We start from the raw sequence: 15,853 nt of genomic DNA, 5'->3' as shown, positions 1-15,853 counted from the left end.
TTGTATTATCAGTCATCCGAGGCTATTTAAAAAAAGGTACCAACGGTTCGTACTTATCCATAGTTGAAATAGGAGGCCTAAATAAACACAAAAATATTACACGATTTTCTTTGTGCTTCTCACAATCACGAGCTCTGATAAACAACTGCTAATGTTGTTCTATTGTTGGTTACTGACTACTGTTGTTTAGTGTTGCCAACCAGAAAAGACAAAATATGGCTACGAGTCTGTCAAAATTCCGCTACACTACGCTGCAATAATATTTGCTTGTCAATCGCTGCAAGATAACGCGTTACAGGAAGCTCCAAACCTTCCGGTCTTTCATCATGCGTTCGTCATCAGGCGACTGTTGATATTGACTTTATATACACATTCAAAACTGTAAACAATCGTTGAATAAAAACACAATAATGTAGGCATAATTACCGTAAAGGGAGAAAAGTCACAAAACAGATAAATGTCCCGGGTTCGGACAATTTAACCACTGATATAAAGTTGTTTAAGGCGTCTTGCAAAATGAGTAAGCATTTATTAAACTCGTCAGGTGTGTTCGTTTATCGTTACTCAGATGATGCCTTCGTTCTGGCTAAGCAGATTTTATACAAATTTAGTATTTGAGATCGTTACTAAAATTTGTCGAGTCATCTCAAATTTCGATTAAAATTTTTATGGACAAAATTTTATGTTACGAATGACTAAAATAAATATTTTCATTGCACTAAAATAAAAAAGCTACGAGCTTTTTTTTTGAAGATATTTTTGAAACGCATCTGTCATCATTTGCACAGTATCCCTTTGTGATTGTCTCCCATTATTTACATATGCTATCGAATTGTTTAAAGATTTTTTAAAAAAAATATGCAAAATACTGCGTTTTAAACCGAAAAACTAGCCCTTTTTTCAACTTGATATCATTTAAAAAGTGAGTGTTTTTATCGCAGTATTTTATTGGCAAAAAAAATGATTTTTGCCAATAATTGATAACTGATGTTAATAATTCTACACTCACTGAAAATAATTTAATAAAATTTGATTTTTAAGATTTCTGTTAAATTTCGTTGAGTCAGTTGTTCAGATGACCTAAGTCCTTTACAGGATGATCTTAAGACATTGGAAAAGTCGATCGAGAAATGAAGTTTAAAATTTCATATGAACAAATACAAGCATATCCAATGAAACAAGTTAGGCAACCGGTTATAGAATTGATGGATTTATTTAACTTTATGGCAAAATTAGCTACTTGTAAATGTCTGGAAAAAAAGGATAATTAAAATGTACGCGTAATGACTACTTAATTTGGCATCGTTGAATATGTGTATACATAGAAATGCGTATGGGAAAAATTTTTAAATAATAATAAATGAGAAAAAAAAATTGGGAGAATGAAAGAGGCGGAGGACATAAGCTATGAATGTACGTAATCCAAGCAATCAGAGAAATTCGTATTACGCGTATTATTTATTTATTTATTTTTACAGCATTGAGTCAGTCTTAAGCTGTAGCTATGGAGTTACTTTTCTCCAAGTGTCGGTTTTCTCCTCACAAACCAAACTTTAACTCATTCAGTTTTAGTTACGAGTCCGTGCTGGTTTATTACGTCATGTCTCTGATCTCATTAGTCCTCACATGTTGATCTAAAATACTCCTGGCAGTATTAACTCACATGGATCTTAGTCTTTCTCCGGGTCTTTTTCCTGCCAGGATGACCAAAAAAAAAACTTGTTTTGCTAATCTTTCCTCGCCCATTCTGTTTAAGTGACCATACCACCTGAGATTAGCTCTGCTAACACATTCCTGGATGCTGACAATGTCAAGTTCTTTCCTAATATCCTCATTTTTAATATGATATTGCCATTGATGCCATCTGTTCACTTCCTTAATTTTTCACAGAATTTTCTTATTCGTGGTCTCCAGTATTGATCAAGTGTTTTATTTCTAAAATACTCAAAGTTAGTGAAATGTTTTATTTGTTCTATAGATTCTCCATTGAAGATGCAATTGATGCATCTTCAATGAGATTTTTCTTCCTATTTTTATACTTTTAGTTTATGGAAAATGCAACATTTTTCAGGAACTAGAGTAGTTTTGCATTTTCAACAAAATGTTGAATTTTTTTTATTAGAAATAGTTCTTTACTCCTATGGGTTGAAATTTGGAAGAAGGCTAGTTCAGTAGCCTTAAGGTAGCAGCCCTACCACTGAACTATCCATCGTCAGGCTAGTCCCCTGACATGGAGAACATAATTCTACTTTTAAGCTGACAGAAAAGGGTAATCGGAATGAATCTATGGGAAACGACCCTGGAATGGAAAAGGTAAAACGAAAATGGAAACGCCAAAATATAATACATATAGCAAACTGGAATGTAAGAGGAATAGCATATAAAGAAATAGGATTAGACCAATTATTAAATGAAAGAAATTTTAAAATAACAGTAACCACTGAAACAAAAAAGAAATTAAAAGGAACCATGAGAACCGAAAATTTTAATGTGATATACAGTGGAGTTGATAGAGACCAAAGAGAACAAGCAGGAGTCATGATTTGGATTCATAACTCCCTTTCAAAACAGTTAAAACATTATCAGTTATGGAATGAATAGAAGTTAGAATAAAATAATAGAAGTTAGAATAAAAATAGATAGAGGTTATTTAACAATAATTGGTTTATATGCCCCAGAAGAAGGAAGAGAACAGGATAATATTGAAGATATTATTAAGTCCTGAAAATACTTTCAGGCGCAAACTTTGTTTGCTCACATTTGGATAAAGGATTAAACTAAATTTATTTTAGGATAATATTGATTTTTATAATCAGCTACAAAACATATATAATAAAATAAATAAAAATGATTACGTAATTTTAGCAGGAGACTTAAATGCAAGAATTGGAAACGCGAAAATTAATAATAATATAGGAATATACGGAGAACACACTCTAAACAGAAATGGTAAAAAATTGATTGACTTTGTAGTTTATAATAACCTAAAAATAATGAATTCTTTCTATAAACATAAAGACATACATAAATATATTTGGGCAGCAAAAGGATGGAAATCAATATTAGATTATTTTATCTTAAATGAAAAGACATCAAAGTTTTCGTTAGATGTTAGAGTTCACAGAGGATATGAGATAAGCAGTGACCACTTCCTTTTTAAAATAAAATTAAGATTACCACCTAAATGGCTACAAGTAGCAAGAACAGAAAGAAAAATCGAAACATTTGTTTATAAAACTAGACTATTGAATGACACAAATGTACAATGGCTATATGAACAAAGAATTATCAAATATCTAGATAAAATAAAACAAAATGAAGAAATAGAAATAGAATGGCTTAATATAAAAACGATACTAAATGCAGCAGCAAATGAAAGCTTAGGAAAGACCAAAAAATTCAATAAAAGAAAAAACTGAAGATCTGGGATGATACAATCAAAGAATTAATCAAAAAGAAAAAAAGAAGCCTATCACAAATGGTTAAGCAGTAAAAGATTAGAAGATGAAATAGAATATAAAAGAATCAGAGCCATAGTTAAAAGAGAAGTCAGAAAAAGACAGAGAATCATGGAATGAATTTGTTTCTAATTTAGAACATATGCAGATATTAAGAAAAATATAAAATTAAACATTGTATTGAACAATGTTTAGAACATTGAGAAAAACTACAAAGTATACCCTATTTGATCACAAAAGAAACGAAGATATTATGAAAGACTTAAACCAAGAACCAGTAATTGAAAAAAATAAAAAATATAAACATAAATGGATGGATCACGTTCAAAGAATGAAAACAGAAAGATTACCAAAACAAGCCTTAAAGTACAAGCCATTAGGAAAAAGAAAACCAGGACGTCCTCGTAACGATTCAACGATGACTTCTAAGGCCGGAACAGGCTATGCTAGGCCTAAATCCTTGATATGCACGACGATGATGAAATAGTTCTTTAACATCGTTTTGAAAATCCTAAAAGTTATTTAAAATTTTAAAAATGCTGAATGAGAACTCGAATGTACAATTTCGAAATATGGCAGTGCGGATAGGAACAGTTCCGCCATAATGTGACATTTAAAGAGACGATTCTAACTTAATTTCGCTTAAACGGTTTTTCCAAAAGTGTCACAATTGGAAAATTAACTGCGCAACTTTTTTTTTCTATTGTTGTTAAGGAATACGAAATATTAATGAAAGTGAATTGATCTAAAATAAAACAATGAATTTCTAATAATTATTTCTTATTTAAAATAGCGTGATTTAATTTCTAAATCGCTAAATTTCTAAATTGAATTCTAAATTGCTTTAGCCAGACTAATGTGAAAATCTTCCATGAACTTCAGTTCGAATACTGGATTTTGCTAGTTTGCAAAATGGCGTCTAAAGGCATGAAAACCCGAACTGGAAAGGAAAGCGACTGATCCGATAAATAATAATAATAACAGACGTATATTGAACTTATTACTTGAGAAATCATTCTAATTTATTTTGAATTCTGATAGTCCTCATGAAATATATTTATTCTAAACGAAGTCTTCATCGTCTTATTCTTGACAGGAAATGTCGACAGTTTGGGACTGTTTAGCCACCGTCATTCTCCTCGGTGATTTGAAGTTTACGAAGGCGGACGAAGGAACTGAAGTAGTTAATGCCACCATCTTAGAGAAAGGCAAGGAATTTAAAAAGAACTAAATAAAGATTTTATTTGTTTGATACGAATTTTTTAAAAAGTTTCTTACATGTTTTGCTATTCCTTTCTTAATCATCGCGTGTTTCTTTCCAGCTGCCGATTTGCTGCAAATCGAAGCAAGCCATCTCATAAAAATGCTCACTTCGGATACAAACGGTAGAGGTCGCTCCATTACACCTGAGATATCAGAAGCTATAAGGGATTCTGTGGCAAGACTAATATATTCTCGTTTGTTTGACTGGATCGTGAATCTTATAAATGCCCATCTAGCATTTTCCAAAATGGTGTAGTGAGTACCTTGTGAAAATTAAGAAATAATACACGTTTAATTACGAGTACAATATGCAGTTTTTGCTATCAAGGTATAAATTATGTTTCTTCTTTTACATCTAACAGCATATAATTCAATGTACAGCTGGCCTTCCATTGACCGCTAACATTAAAACCAATCAAAAGATACTAAAAGGTAAATGGAAGGTAAATCAGTACCTACCTTTAAAACAATATGAGCAAATCTAACAGGCCATAGTTACTTGACTATAGCCGAATAGAGGACCTAATATAAAGAAAGAAAGAAGGAATAAAACAGATAAATTCCCGAAAAAAAAATAACAATAAGAAATTTTTGCTTCATTTAATTATCGATTGCATTTTCTTGTTTAAACAGAAAGAACATTCTTTTTCATTCATGCGGCCCTTGAGCTACACCGTGTCAAAAATTCTTGTCTCCCCCCCCCCAAAATGCAAATGGAGTGCTGATTGTACACGGTTGAACATGTTATCAAATGATTATTACTCGTTTACAGCTGATGATCTCTTCCAGTGGGTCGGTGCACACTCTCAGCGTAGCAGATTTCTTCTCCTTCGCTCAAACCGACCACAATTCAATGGACCAGTTATGGAGGAACATCTGCGCCGAACAATCATTGTATTACTTCACTCAGCGCACCCTGGCGTGGGAAATGGTAAGATTACAGCCACAAAAAAAAGGAAGATAGTTTTTATATATTTTCATTGTTCTCTTATAATTAATGTATGCTGATAAGTTGGCTTTTGTTGCTCTTCTGAGACGGTTACGAATGCAATCATTGAGCTCATTTAATTTGCGTTTTATTCCCTTCTGTTCTGCAATATACATTGGAGTTATTTGTCTTTTATCGCAATGCACTTAACACTTTTTTTTTTATATAAATGTTTTTTGCCTTTCTTCCAGGAAGAGTGTCAATCGGAGGACGTGGATGCACCGTCCGTCATATACAAGGACAACGGTCCATTGATGGATGTATTGCTTTCTCGTTCGGGAAGCATGCTCGATTTGTTACATAAAGTGTGCACCCAACAAGAGAATATCAAAGGTATGAATACCGACTGTAAAGACTAGCCGAATTTAAGAAATTATAGACCGCTCACTCTTCTCCAACTTTATTTTTATTTTCCAAAAAAACATTAAAGAAACTGGTTAAAATAGGCTGATGAAATTTTTGGATAAAAATTACTTCTCTAAGAATCAGTTTGGGTTCGGACCCCAAGTTTAGCGTAGCACGTGCTTTGCTGCAATTTACAAACGCAGTTGATAATCTCATTAGATGACCATAAACTCACATTAAACATTTTTTTTTTTAGATCCACACAAAGCTTTTGATACTGTATCGCATGAATTTTAATTTTTAATATAAAAAAAAATTGGAAGCCATAAGAATATGAGGTACTGTCCTAAATTGGTTTAATAATCACTTGAATGCTAGATCTGAAACTGTAAAAAAATAAATAACAACTATTAGCAGTTCGCTATTGTTATCAAATGCTGATCTTTTAAAAGTAAAAAAAAAAAAAAAAATGGCCACTAAAATAAACTTACTATGAATGTCTTAAAAACTAAATCTATAAATTAAAAAAAAAAAAAACGCCGGTGACATTCTGGAACTAATGTGTTTTTCTTATAGAATCGCTGCATAATTTCGGCAAAGAATATATTAAAATTCATGAAAAAAGTCGTTCCTTTACCGTAAGCCACACGATTGGTCCAGTGACTTACGACCTCTCAGAGTTCATCGAAAGAAGTCAACAGTATATCACACAGTTTATCATTGAGTCATTTGCCTCTTCGAATGATCCGAGGATCAAAGAGATGTTTCAAGTCCCTCTCACTAAATCGGGTAAGTTCCGTTTATGACAAAATGCTAATCAACAAGCTGCAATTACAATAAATATCGCATATGCAATTACATATTTCTCAGACGTTTAACTGCATTTTTCTTTGGCTTGCAGGCAAACTGTATTGTGCAATGATAGAAAAACTCAAAACGGATGTTGATTCTACTGATATAACGAAGGTATTGACTTATAGCTTCAGACTTTGGATTTTATTTTTTAAATTATTTATTTTATTTTATCTGAATCGGATTTTTTTTTTCCCAGATTGGCTTCCTAATTATTGGAATATAACTGATGATCGATTTTTCCACTGTTTCTTGATGCAATGTTTAGTTCAGGTGAAAAAAAAAAAAAAAAAAAAAAAATCATAGTGGGCGTGGCTTTTGCATAGATCCCAAAATTTATGAAACAGTTTTCGTTGCTATTGGCAACCGTTAGACGTAGCAGCAAAGTAGGCCCTTCGTCACTATGAGATCAATATTGTCGCAAACGAAACAAGGGTAGGTAAAGGGTAGCCAAATTCTACCACAGGTCCGCGTGGCCTAACGGATAAGGCGTCTGACTTCGGATCAGAAGATTGCAGGTTCGAGTCCTGTCGCGGACGTTAAAAAATACCTTTTTCTTTCTTTGCCGTTGTAAATGACTTTATTTTTCAAATTTGTTTATCGATTTACTCGTTGTGAATTTTATTCAATTATACATTCTTAAGTTGCAGGCATGTGTAGAGTCCAAAAGTCGAAAGCAGACGATATTTGTTTATTTAGATTTTTCAACGCGTTTATTTGCTACACGTAACGGTTACTAATAGCAACAAGAGCTATTTTATTAAAACAATACGGAGTTCGCGTAATATTTTGTTAAAGCATGAGATAACACAAAAAGTAATTACTGTCTCTTGTATTTAAATTACAGCGATTTAAATCGTCTGCAGTCTTTCAAGATACTACGGAATGCGAAATTATACCCCAAGAAGCTCTTCCTGATCCACCAGTTGTGTCTCTGGCAAGACAAAATTTCGCTGATATGCTGCGCCACCTAGCAAAAGGAAATCCACATTTTATACTGTGCATAAGACCCAACAGAAATGACCAGTCTAATAACTTTTCCCGAGATGACGTCATGAATCAAATGAAGACGTTGAGTGTAATGCAGGTTGCTCATCTTCGGTTTGAAGGGTTCTCTCACAGAATCGACTTCAGTGACTTTCTACAGCGGTAATAAATTATTTCTATTTGTTTGTTTACGCGGATCATTATGATGTTATTGCGTGATTTAATAGTTTTATTTAATTTAAACTATTAAACTTCTGTTTAGTTTAAACTGCATATTTATTTCGTTGTCATTGATTGCTATACTTAACTTTTTATTTATAACAATAGCGTCGGTTAGCGTAACATTCTGTTTTTAGTTTAGGATGATAACTTTCCTCATTACGCAAGTTTCGCATAAACTATAACGATGTCGACGTGAAAGAGATATTCAGAAAATCGAACTTTTATTATATCTCGTTTATTTTATTTTTTTAAAAAAAGTATTTATTAATTTTTTACGTCTTTTTTTCGTTTTTAATTACGTATTTTATTTAATTATTTTAACTTTTAAATGCGTGTAAGTTAACACAATTCATATTGTTACCACTCCATATCGTTGAAGGGGGAAAAAATAATAATAAATAAATAAATAAATTTTGAGTTTCTTTTTAAATTGATTTATTGAACTTTTTTTTTTTCAGCTACCAGTATTTGGTTTTTGACTTCGATGAGAATGTGGAAATTAACAAGGATAATTGTCAACTTTTGCTGCTACGTTTAAAACTGGATGGATGGCATGTGGGCCGTAATAAGGTACGTTCATGTATTCCTTAATTTAGGATATGATCGCTTCTTTCTATCATACAGTGATTTTGTATATTGAAGATGAACTGTAAAAATCATTTTTAGAATGGCAATTGTGACGATATTAAATATCAGCTTCGTTATTTATTTATTCATTTCTGTTATCATTTTTGTTTGAATTTTCTGCATTACTTCATTCTTTCACTCTTTTTCATATTCTTTAGTTCACTGTAAATTTTTGCATGTTCTTTCTTTCTTTCTTTTTTTCCCATTTATTTATTCAGTTTATTTTTGTTCTGTTTGCCTTTGGTTCTTTCTGTTACGTTTAAAACTAATATTTTTTTATTTATAAATACGAACATTTATAAAATTACAAAACTGAATTTTGTAATTTTATTAATTACTTTTAAATTATTAGGTAATGGTCATTTTGGTAATGTGGCGCCCTCTTTTGTCGGATAAGAACACTGCATGCATTCCATTCGGAATTGAATTTTGATGTTTTTGTGTCTGTCTGTTTGTTTTGAGAATTTTTGTTAAATGCTACTTGATGACTAAATTATAGGGGGGGGGGAAACTTTCTTCAGGAGTGAATTATTTGAACTTGTCTTTTATTATCTATAATAAAATAATTATAAAATATTTTAACCAAGTATTTAAAAAAATGATTTTTCGTCTCTTATTTCTCTTGATGTTTAATTCTACCTTTTCCTCCCTCTCTTTTAGGTTTTTCTGAAATATTATCACGTGGAGTACCTGTCTCGACTGTATGAAATGCACGTACGAAAAGTGATTATGGTACAAGCACTCATGAGAAGATATTTAATTAAACTGAGACAAAAGAAAAGTGTCCGAGAGCTAAAGCCCCTCGAATTTTCTAATCAAGTTCAAGAAATAATCAATAAGTCGGAATCTTCCACTCCTGAAACTGAAACCGAAGCTCCACCATCTCCAGGTACAAATGACTGAAGGCATTAAAAAAAAAAAAAATCATGAAAATATAATGTACATATCTTTGTCGAGTCAGTAAAATTGATAGCGGAGATAAATGGCGCCATCTACTGATATTAGATAGTACTCTTTAAAATGTCTATCATTACAGTGTTTTAAAATTGTTATCATTTTTAAAACAAATGTTTGATGAGGCTTTGTAGATGACGTGATTTAATAAAGTGGTATTGTATGGTTGTTGTACATGTGTGATATTTCTCTTTCTTACTCATGTTTAAACACTAAACACACACTAAAAGGAATAGCTATTCATTGTAACTTTTCTTCTTCTCCCTGAAATGATACTTCCCCTTAATACACAGATGTACACAACATACATTATCCACAAGAAAAATATTATCAATTTATAATTTACAATTAATGTTTGATAGGAAGAAATTCGACGGCATTTTGTACTGTTTCGTTTTTTTTTTTTAATTCCTTAGTCAACTTTAGTTGTATTATTATCCTATTTTGAAATTTATTTTGGTATTCTTGTAATCCGAAACTGATGCTTACTGCGTGTTACTAAAAGAAAAAAAAAAGTGTATGTGGGGGGAGGTTTCCCTTTTTGTTTATTACAACAGATTCATATTAGTCTAAGACCAGCGGTTGATCGATGCCTGAGATGCAGTTTTAAAGAATTATGGAAATAAATCAATGTTTATTTATTTATTAAACTCACACTACGGCAAATGTTGGTGAGTGATTTAACGTAGTAGATGCCGGCAAAGGTTGGTCGATTGGTAGCGCCTCTGCTACTAATGGCTCAGTTAAGTAAGTTTGAGCGCGGTTGGTAGTTGGAAGGGGACCAATCGTTCGATGCTGTTGGCACGCTCTCCCTCGATGAGTCTTTGGACTCCCTGGAGGTGTCTAATAATAATAATAATAATAATAATAATGTCTTCGTCATTTTCCAGCATAAATGAATAAAACAGTGAAGTAAGATGAAGATAGTGATCACTATCATTCTGTTTTAGAGCCTGGGAAGAGGTGGAGGGGGAGGAGAAACAGACAACTTCCGCCATCTCTTAACCCTAACACTAGTCTTATTGTCTGCAATGTAATGTGCGAGCTATATGGTCAAATTTTGAAATGCGGTGTTAAAAACCCTGAGTTTCCACACGGCTTGATATAAGTTCTTTTGTTCCTCTTTCCGTGATTTACATGTGGGTCATAGATAGTGCGATATGTGACGTCAAAACAATGACTTCATATAAAATGTCAAAAGGCTTCTAATGTAATATTTTTGAGCTTATTCAAAAGTAATCCATTGGATTGTATGTAGTTGATTAGCTGTGATTTGGACAACAATCACAAAAGAAAGAATAAACGCATTAAGCAACATCTGTCGATGGTATGGATTATCCTTCAGTATAGTTGCTAAATGCTCAAATAGATGGGGGGGAAGAGAACAGAGACTGCTTAACAATAATAAAGGGGAAAAATGGTTCTTATTTTGATGATAAATCATTATAAGGTGTTAGAAATATTATTAAAAGACGCAAAATTGACTGTTTGGATACTTTCCACTAAGAATTTGCTACAGTTTGTAGATCATCAACGAATTTTTTTTTTATTCTACACCCCTCTACTCACATGTAATGATGCCGTATTCACATGACAAAGCAAACCAGTATGGCTTAATTTAGAGTCTCTGCGAAATGAGATCCATTTCATAGCGTAGCATGCTAGTAATGTTAATTATGCCTTAGGTACCATCGAAGGAGCAACTCGAATCATTCAGATCTACTATAAGAAATGGAGGTTCCGAAGCATGTTCGAGGCCCTACAGAAATATCGAATGCAGCGAGCGGTGGATCTCGTCTACTTCTGCCAACAGGTAAGTGTTCATCACTTAACAAAACACGTGACCCGGCAAATAAAATGCTCACCTTTAAGAAGAAAATTTAAAGGCTACACTTGATGAAAACTAACGTCTATAGTAATGTTTCGCAAAGTGTGGTCCGCATCCCGGTTTCGGTCCTCGGAAAATATAAAAATTCAAATATGGCACGTGGGTTGTTGATAGAAAAAAATCGAGCGTTAATAAAAAATAAACCAGAATGATAAAATAACGGAAATGTGTAACAATTGTATATTCAATACACACACAGAAAATACACTACGCGCGCGCGCGCGCGCACACACACACACAATTATAATGAGGTGAAGTAGTCCTCAGTTATGTAGTTTGAGACATGCTTGTCTATAGTATGACGACAGATCACCAATATCGTCAACGAATATTTCTACGAAAATTAAAATCACACACAAGTTACTTTGAAATATCTCCTTCAAGTACGATTCTCTTGAGTAAAGTACGATTCTCTTGAGTATACACAGCGATCTTTTCCATTGTTCAATGCATCTGTGGTAGACCTGCAGTTGCTATATCGTGTTCCGTTATATATCCTCGAATTATTGAGATAATTTCCCTCTCTTCCGAGGGAGAAAGGTAAATTTCAAGAAACCCAGAATATGATGAATAAGGTGGATGTGGGAATGATACTGTGCTTAGTTTAAATTTGTACACACTTAGGGGCTACGTCATGGGCTGGTGTTATGAAGCAGATTTCAAATGATGGAAGATGATTTGGAGGATCGTTTCTAAATAAATACATCCCAAAGACGGTAGCAAATAGTTCAATAGCTGATTCGTGGTGAGTTCTAAATCATTATACCGTCCCATCAAACAAACAAAAATATTGCTTTAAACTCACATTTGAATGGACTTGCCTCACATTCTATGACCAAGATAATGGTGTTGTGGTTAATGTTATTGTAACTTGGTGCAACAGGACTCGAAGCACACACACACACACACATCGATTCTCTACATTGCTCCTTCAACATGTCCATCTTACACACGGCCATTGAATTATAAATTTTTATTCAAATGCTCAAACATCACTTAAGCAGCGAATGTACAAAATACTTGTCCATGTGCGTCACCGTCTAACTATTTAAAATGGTCTAATATTTAAAAATGTTGCTGGTCAGTTACCGTCAATAGGGTTGATCACAATGGGAAAAACAAAAGATCTTTCGGAATTCGATCAAAGGATCATGAGTGGTGCCCGTCTGACTGGAGCCACGATTTTAAAAGCAGCACAGCTGACTGGTTTCCTCAAAAGGTGAGATATCTCAGGTGTTTAATCAGCGAAGAAATAATCTACATTGATTGTCTACCAGGCATAACTGTGATTCTTAAATTTTTCAGGAACGAGATTGCCATCGTCTGAGAATGGCTTGTATGGACAAACAGAACTGTGCACTGGTTGACGAAGTATTTAATGATGGCTGCTCGCGACCCATATCTCAACAAACTATGCGCAGGGAATTTAAGAGGATCGGTGTTGGCGGTCGCGTGCCTATACGGAAATCACTGATTTCTGCGAAGAACCGAAACGTTTCTAATTCGGTGACTGGTATGTGTATCGTGAACTAGAAGGACATGCCTGCGTTTCAGGCTAATTTCTTTGTGGCTTCATTACCTTTAGCAGTTTTCTTAAAAAATTATGACGTGGGTAAGTTATTTTTGTTCGTTTCTCGTATATTGCAATGCCTTTCCTTCCCAGCCATCCACATTTTGTGTATTGGCAAACATGTTGGGCCCAGTGGTGCACTTAGACGGGGGGGGGGGGACAAAGGGCCCAAAGAAAAAGGAAAAAAAAAACACTAGAAAAATTTCCAAAAATCTTTTCCTAATTAAATTTTTTTTATTTTATTTCTGTTGTGTCGTGTCTTCTATTTCTACTACTTATGAATTAGCGATCATTGCAGATGCTCAGTCATAGGTCGTATGCGATGCGTAGTGTGTATTCTCAAATCGTCCACGCAACTCGTCCCCCCCCCCCAAGATTAAACCCTGAATGCGCTACTGGTTGGGCCAGTAAATGAGTGTTTTCCTCTGAGGGTAAAAAAAGCTTGTGCTAGAATAAATAACTATAAAATACAGTTAAAATTCAACGATCTTCTATATATATATATATCTAACTTTTTTATTTCCTGCTTTGCGCTTCATCTAAAAAATAAAATAGATATATTCATAGAAGCCCGTTGCCTCTCCAAGTATGTCAAGAAGACGTCTGCTGAAAAACTGAGTAAAATCTTGTAACAGATTCTGAATAAAAAGAAAGATGATGCGCATCTATGTAATAGATAATAGATACATATGATTCATTTTAATGTTTAGTTGATTTATGGCCTTAAAATAGTAACGTTTATAAATAGACGCTTCTTTTATTTTTATATTCTGTAAAAGACCTTAAAAATACCAACATCACACAACAGCCTTTAAAATACCGACAGCATACTACGTATCAACGTACTGCTAATTAAATGTCATGGAAAATTATCATTTCATTTAAGAATAATTTAATTATTAACGCATCTTCTGAACCAGCCTGGAATCTATTTCAAAGAAGAGGCTTAGAAATTGTATGGCTGCGTCTAGACAAAATTCTCGAAATTCTGACATATCTATTAGAAATCCATAAATCTATCTGTTCATTGAATTATTATTAGCTAAATAGTACGTCAGTATAGAATTTCAAACTGAAAAAATATAATAATGTCAACTGCAGAAAGCTTGTCCTATATGGCAGTCTATCCTATAAAGACTATGATTTCGTTGTAGTCATTCATTGTAGGAAGTCCACCTCAGAATGATAATGCATTCCTTTTGGCCATCCCACTATCACTACCACTCAACGCACGTATCGCGCCTATAACCTTCCAAACAAAAAAAACAAAAACAAAAAAAAGCTTCTGTCTCAAGGTTCCAATAGGGTTAATTTCTAGTACCAACCAGTTCCTCTCATCGCTAACTAGCATCAAACTTCCATAACGATGTTCTTCAGCGTCATCGAATCGAACATATGGAGAGTTCATCCTACGAAATTTTTTTGTTGTTGTTAACTTTAAACAAATCTGATTGTGTGTTATTCAAGTCAGTTTTTGATCATACAACAACAATCTCAGTGTTTATCTCGAAATATTTTTCGCCTCCCTATTCAGAAGTGTGTAATAATATTATCAGGAGGATAAATGCGCGGCTGATTTTTGTTTCCCCCCTGAAATAAATGCGTTAACCCCACATTAGAATGTCCAAACTGGAGAAGGAAAGTTTTGGGCAGATTTTGGACGTCAAAGTTGGAGACCACAAATCCAGGAGGCCAAGGCTCGATTTGGGCTGTAGAACCATAAGAAGAAATAAATGCGTTATATGCGTTGTTATAAATCAATGCATGTCGCCTTTCTATCAAATATTATTATTTAACGTGTTAAACACCCTTTCCCCACTCTCTGTTGGCGATGTATACCACTAATAGATTAACAGGAATCATGACAACAATTCTTAAGCGAAGAATTCCATGAGTACTCTTATGAGAATTCAAAAATCAACCTGCTGTAACTCCGGTTTGAAGTCGCATATTATGGGTTCGCTCTTTTATTTGGCCTTTGGCAAATTAAATACATGAATAACTATTTCAATCAGATGATATAAAGTAATTTGATATGAATGAATACGGAATTTATAATAATAATTATTATTTTTACATGGCTCCTCCATGGAGCCCGAGACTCATCACAGGAGGCTACTATACTCTACCCAACACCATACGACCCAATGTCTCTACTGCTCAATATTTCGCAGGTTAGCGTCCGCACTGCGTACTCTACCACATGCTAATCCACTAATTGCACTTGCATTTTTGCCTGTTAATTACACGTGTTTTGTGGACAACTTGCCTGTATGCTGGCTGAAACCTGCTACCTCCGTATAAGATCGGTTAACTCATCGTTTACACATCATAAAGAACACAAAAAAGTCTTCATAATTCAAGCTCTCTCTCGCTGTGTAAATGCAGTATTCGTACTATTTCAATATCCGAAAAGATCGTCATATATCTCAGTTTGGATTTGATTGCACTGATTCTATTATTGTTTGTGAGTAACCTGAAGCCACCTGTCTTGCCATAACGCCTACAAATCGCAATAAAACTCGTGATAATCAGATGATATGACATACTTTACATCTGTATATTGTATTCTCATGCAATCCAGATTTCTTGAGAATACGATAGGCTGTAGGACGATGTTTATTTTCTTTTCTAATTATTACAAAGTATATTTTGTTGCGATTGTGAACTGAAAAAAAAAAAAAAAATTTCCGTAACCG

The 15,853-nt window shown here is 33.6% G+C and overlaps 1 protein-coding gene and 1 non-coding gene across 2 annotated transcripts in view; both read left to right on the top strand.

Annotated features, from left to right (window-relative positions):
* LOC150108207 (neither inactivation nor afterpotential protein C-like) overlaps nt 1-15,853 on the top strand; it is a 38,372-nt gene that overhangs the window by 15,732 nt on the left and 6,787 nt on the right. Inside the window, exons 15-21 of the mRNA XM_090390427.1 lie at nt 5,901-6,042; nt 6,631-6,843; nt 6,956-7,020; nt 7,754-8,055; nt 8,574-8,685; nt 9,403-9,631; nt 11,382-11,509. Coding sequence (XP_090246553.1) covers nt 5,901-6,042; nt 6,631-6,843; nt 6,956-7,020; nt 7,754-8,055; nt 8,574-8,685; nt 9,403-9,631; nt 11,382-11,509 — 1,191 coding nt within the window. The remainder of the gene's footprint in view (nt 1-5,900; nt 6,043-6,630; nt 6,844-6,955; nt 7,021-7,753; nt 8,056-8,573; nt 8,686-9,402; nt 9,632-11,381; nt 11,510-15,853) is intronic.
* TRNAR-UCG (transfer RNA arginine (anticodon UCG)) lies at nt 7,373-7,445 on the top strand. Its single transcript has one exon. It is a non-coding gene; the product is annotated as a tRNA-Arg (tRNA).

This window comes from Typopeltis vanoorti, chromosome 3 (assembly GCF_054136105.1).
Source record: "Typopeltis vanoorti isolate ZY-2024b chromosome 3, IOZ_Tvanoo_1.0, whole genome shotgun sequence".
Lineage (NCBI taxonomy): Eukaryota > Metazoa > Arthropoda > Arachnida > Uropygi > Thelyphonidae > Typopeltis > Typopeltis vanoorti.
This window is presented reverse-complemented; position numbering and strand designations above follow the sequence as displayed.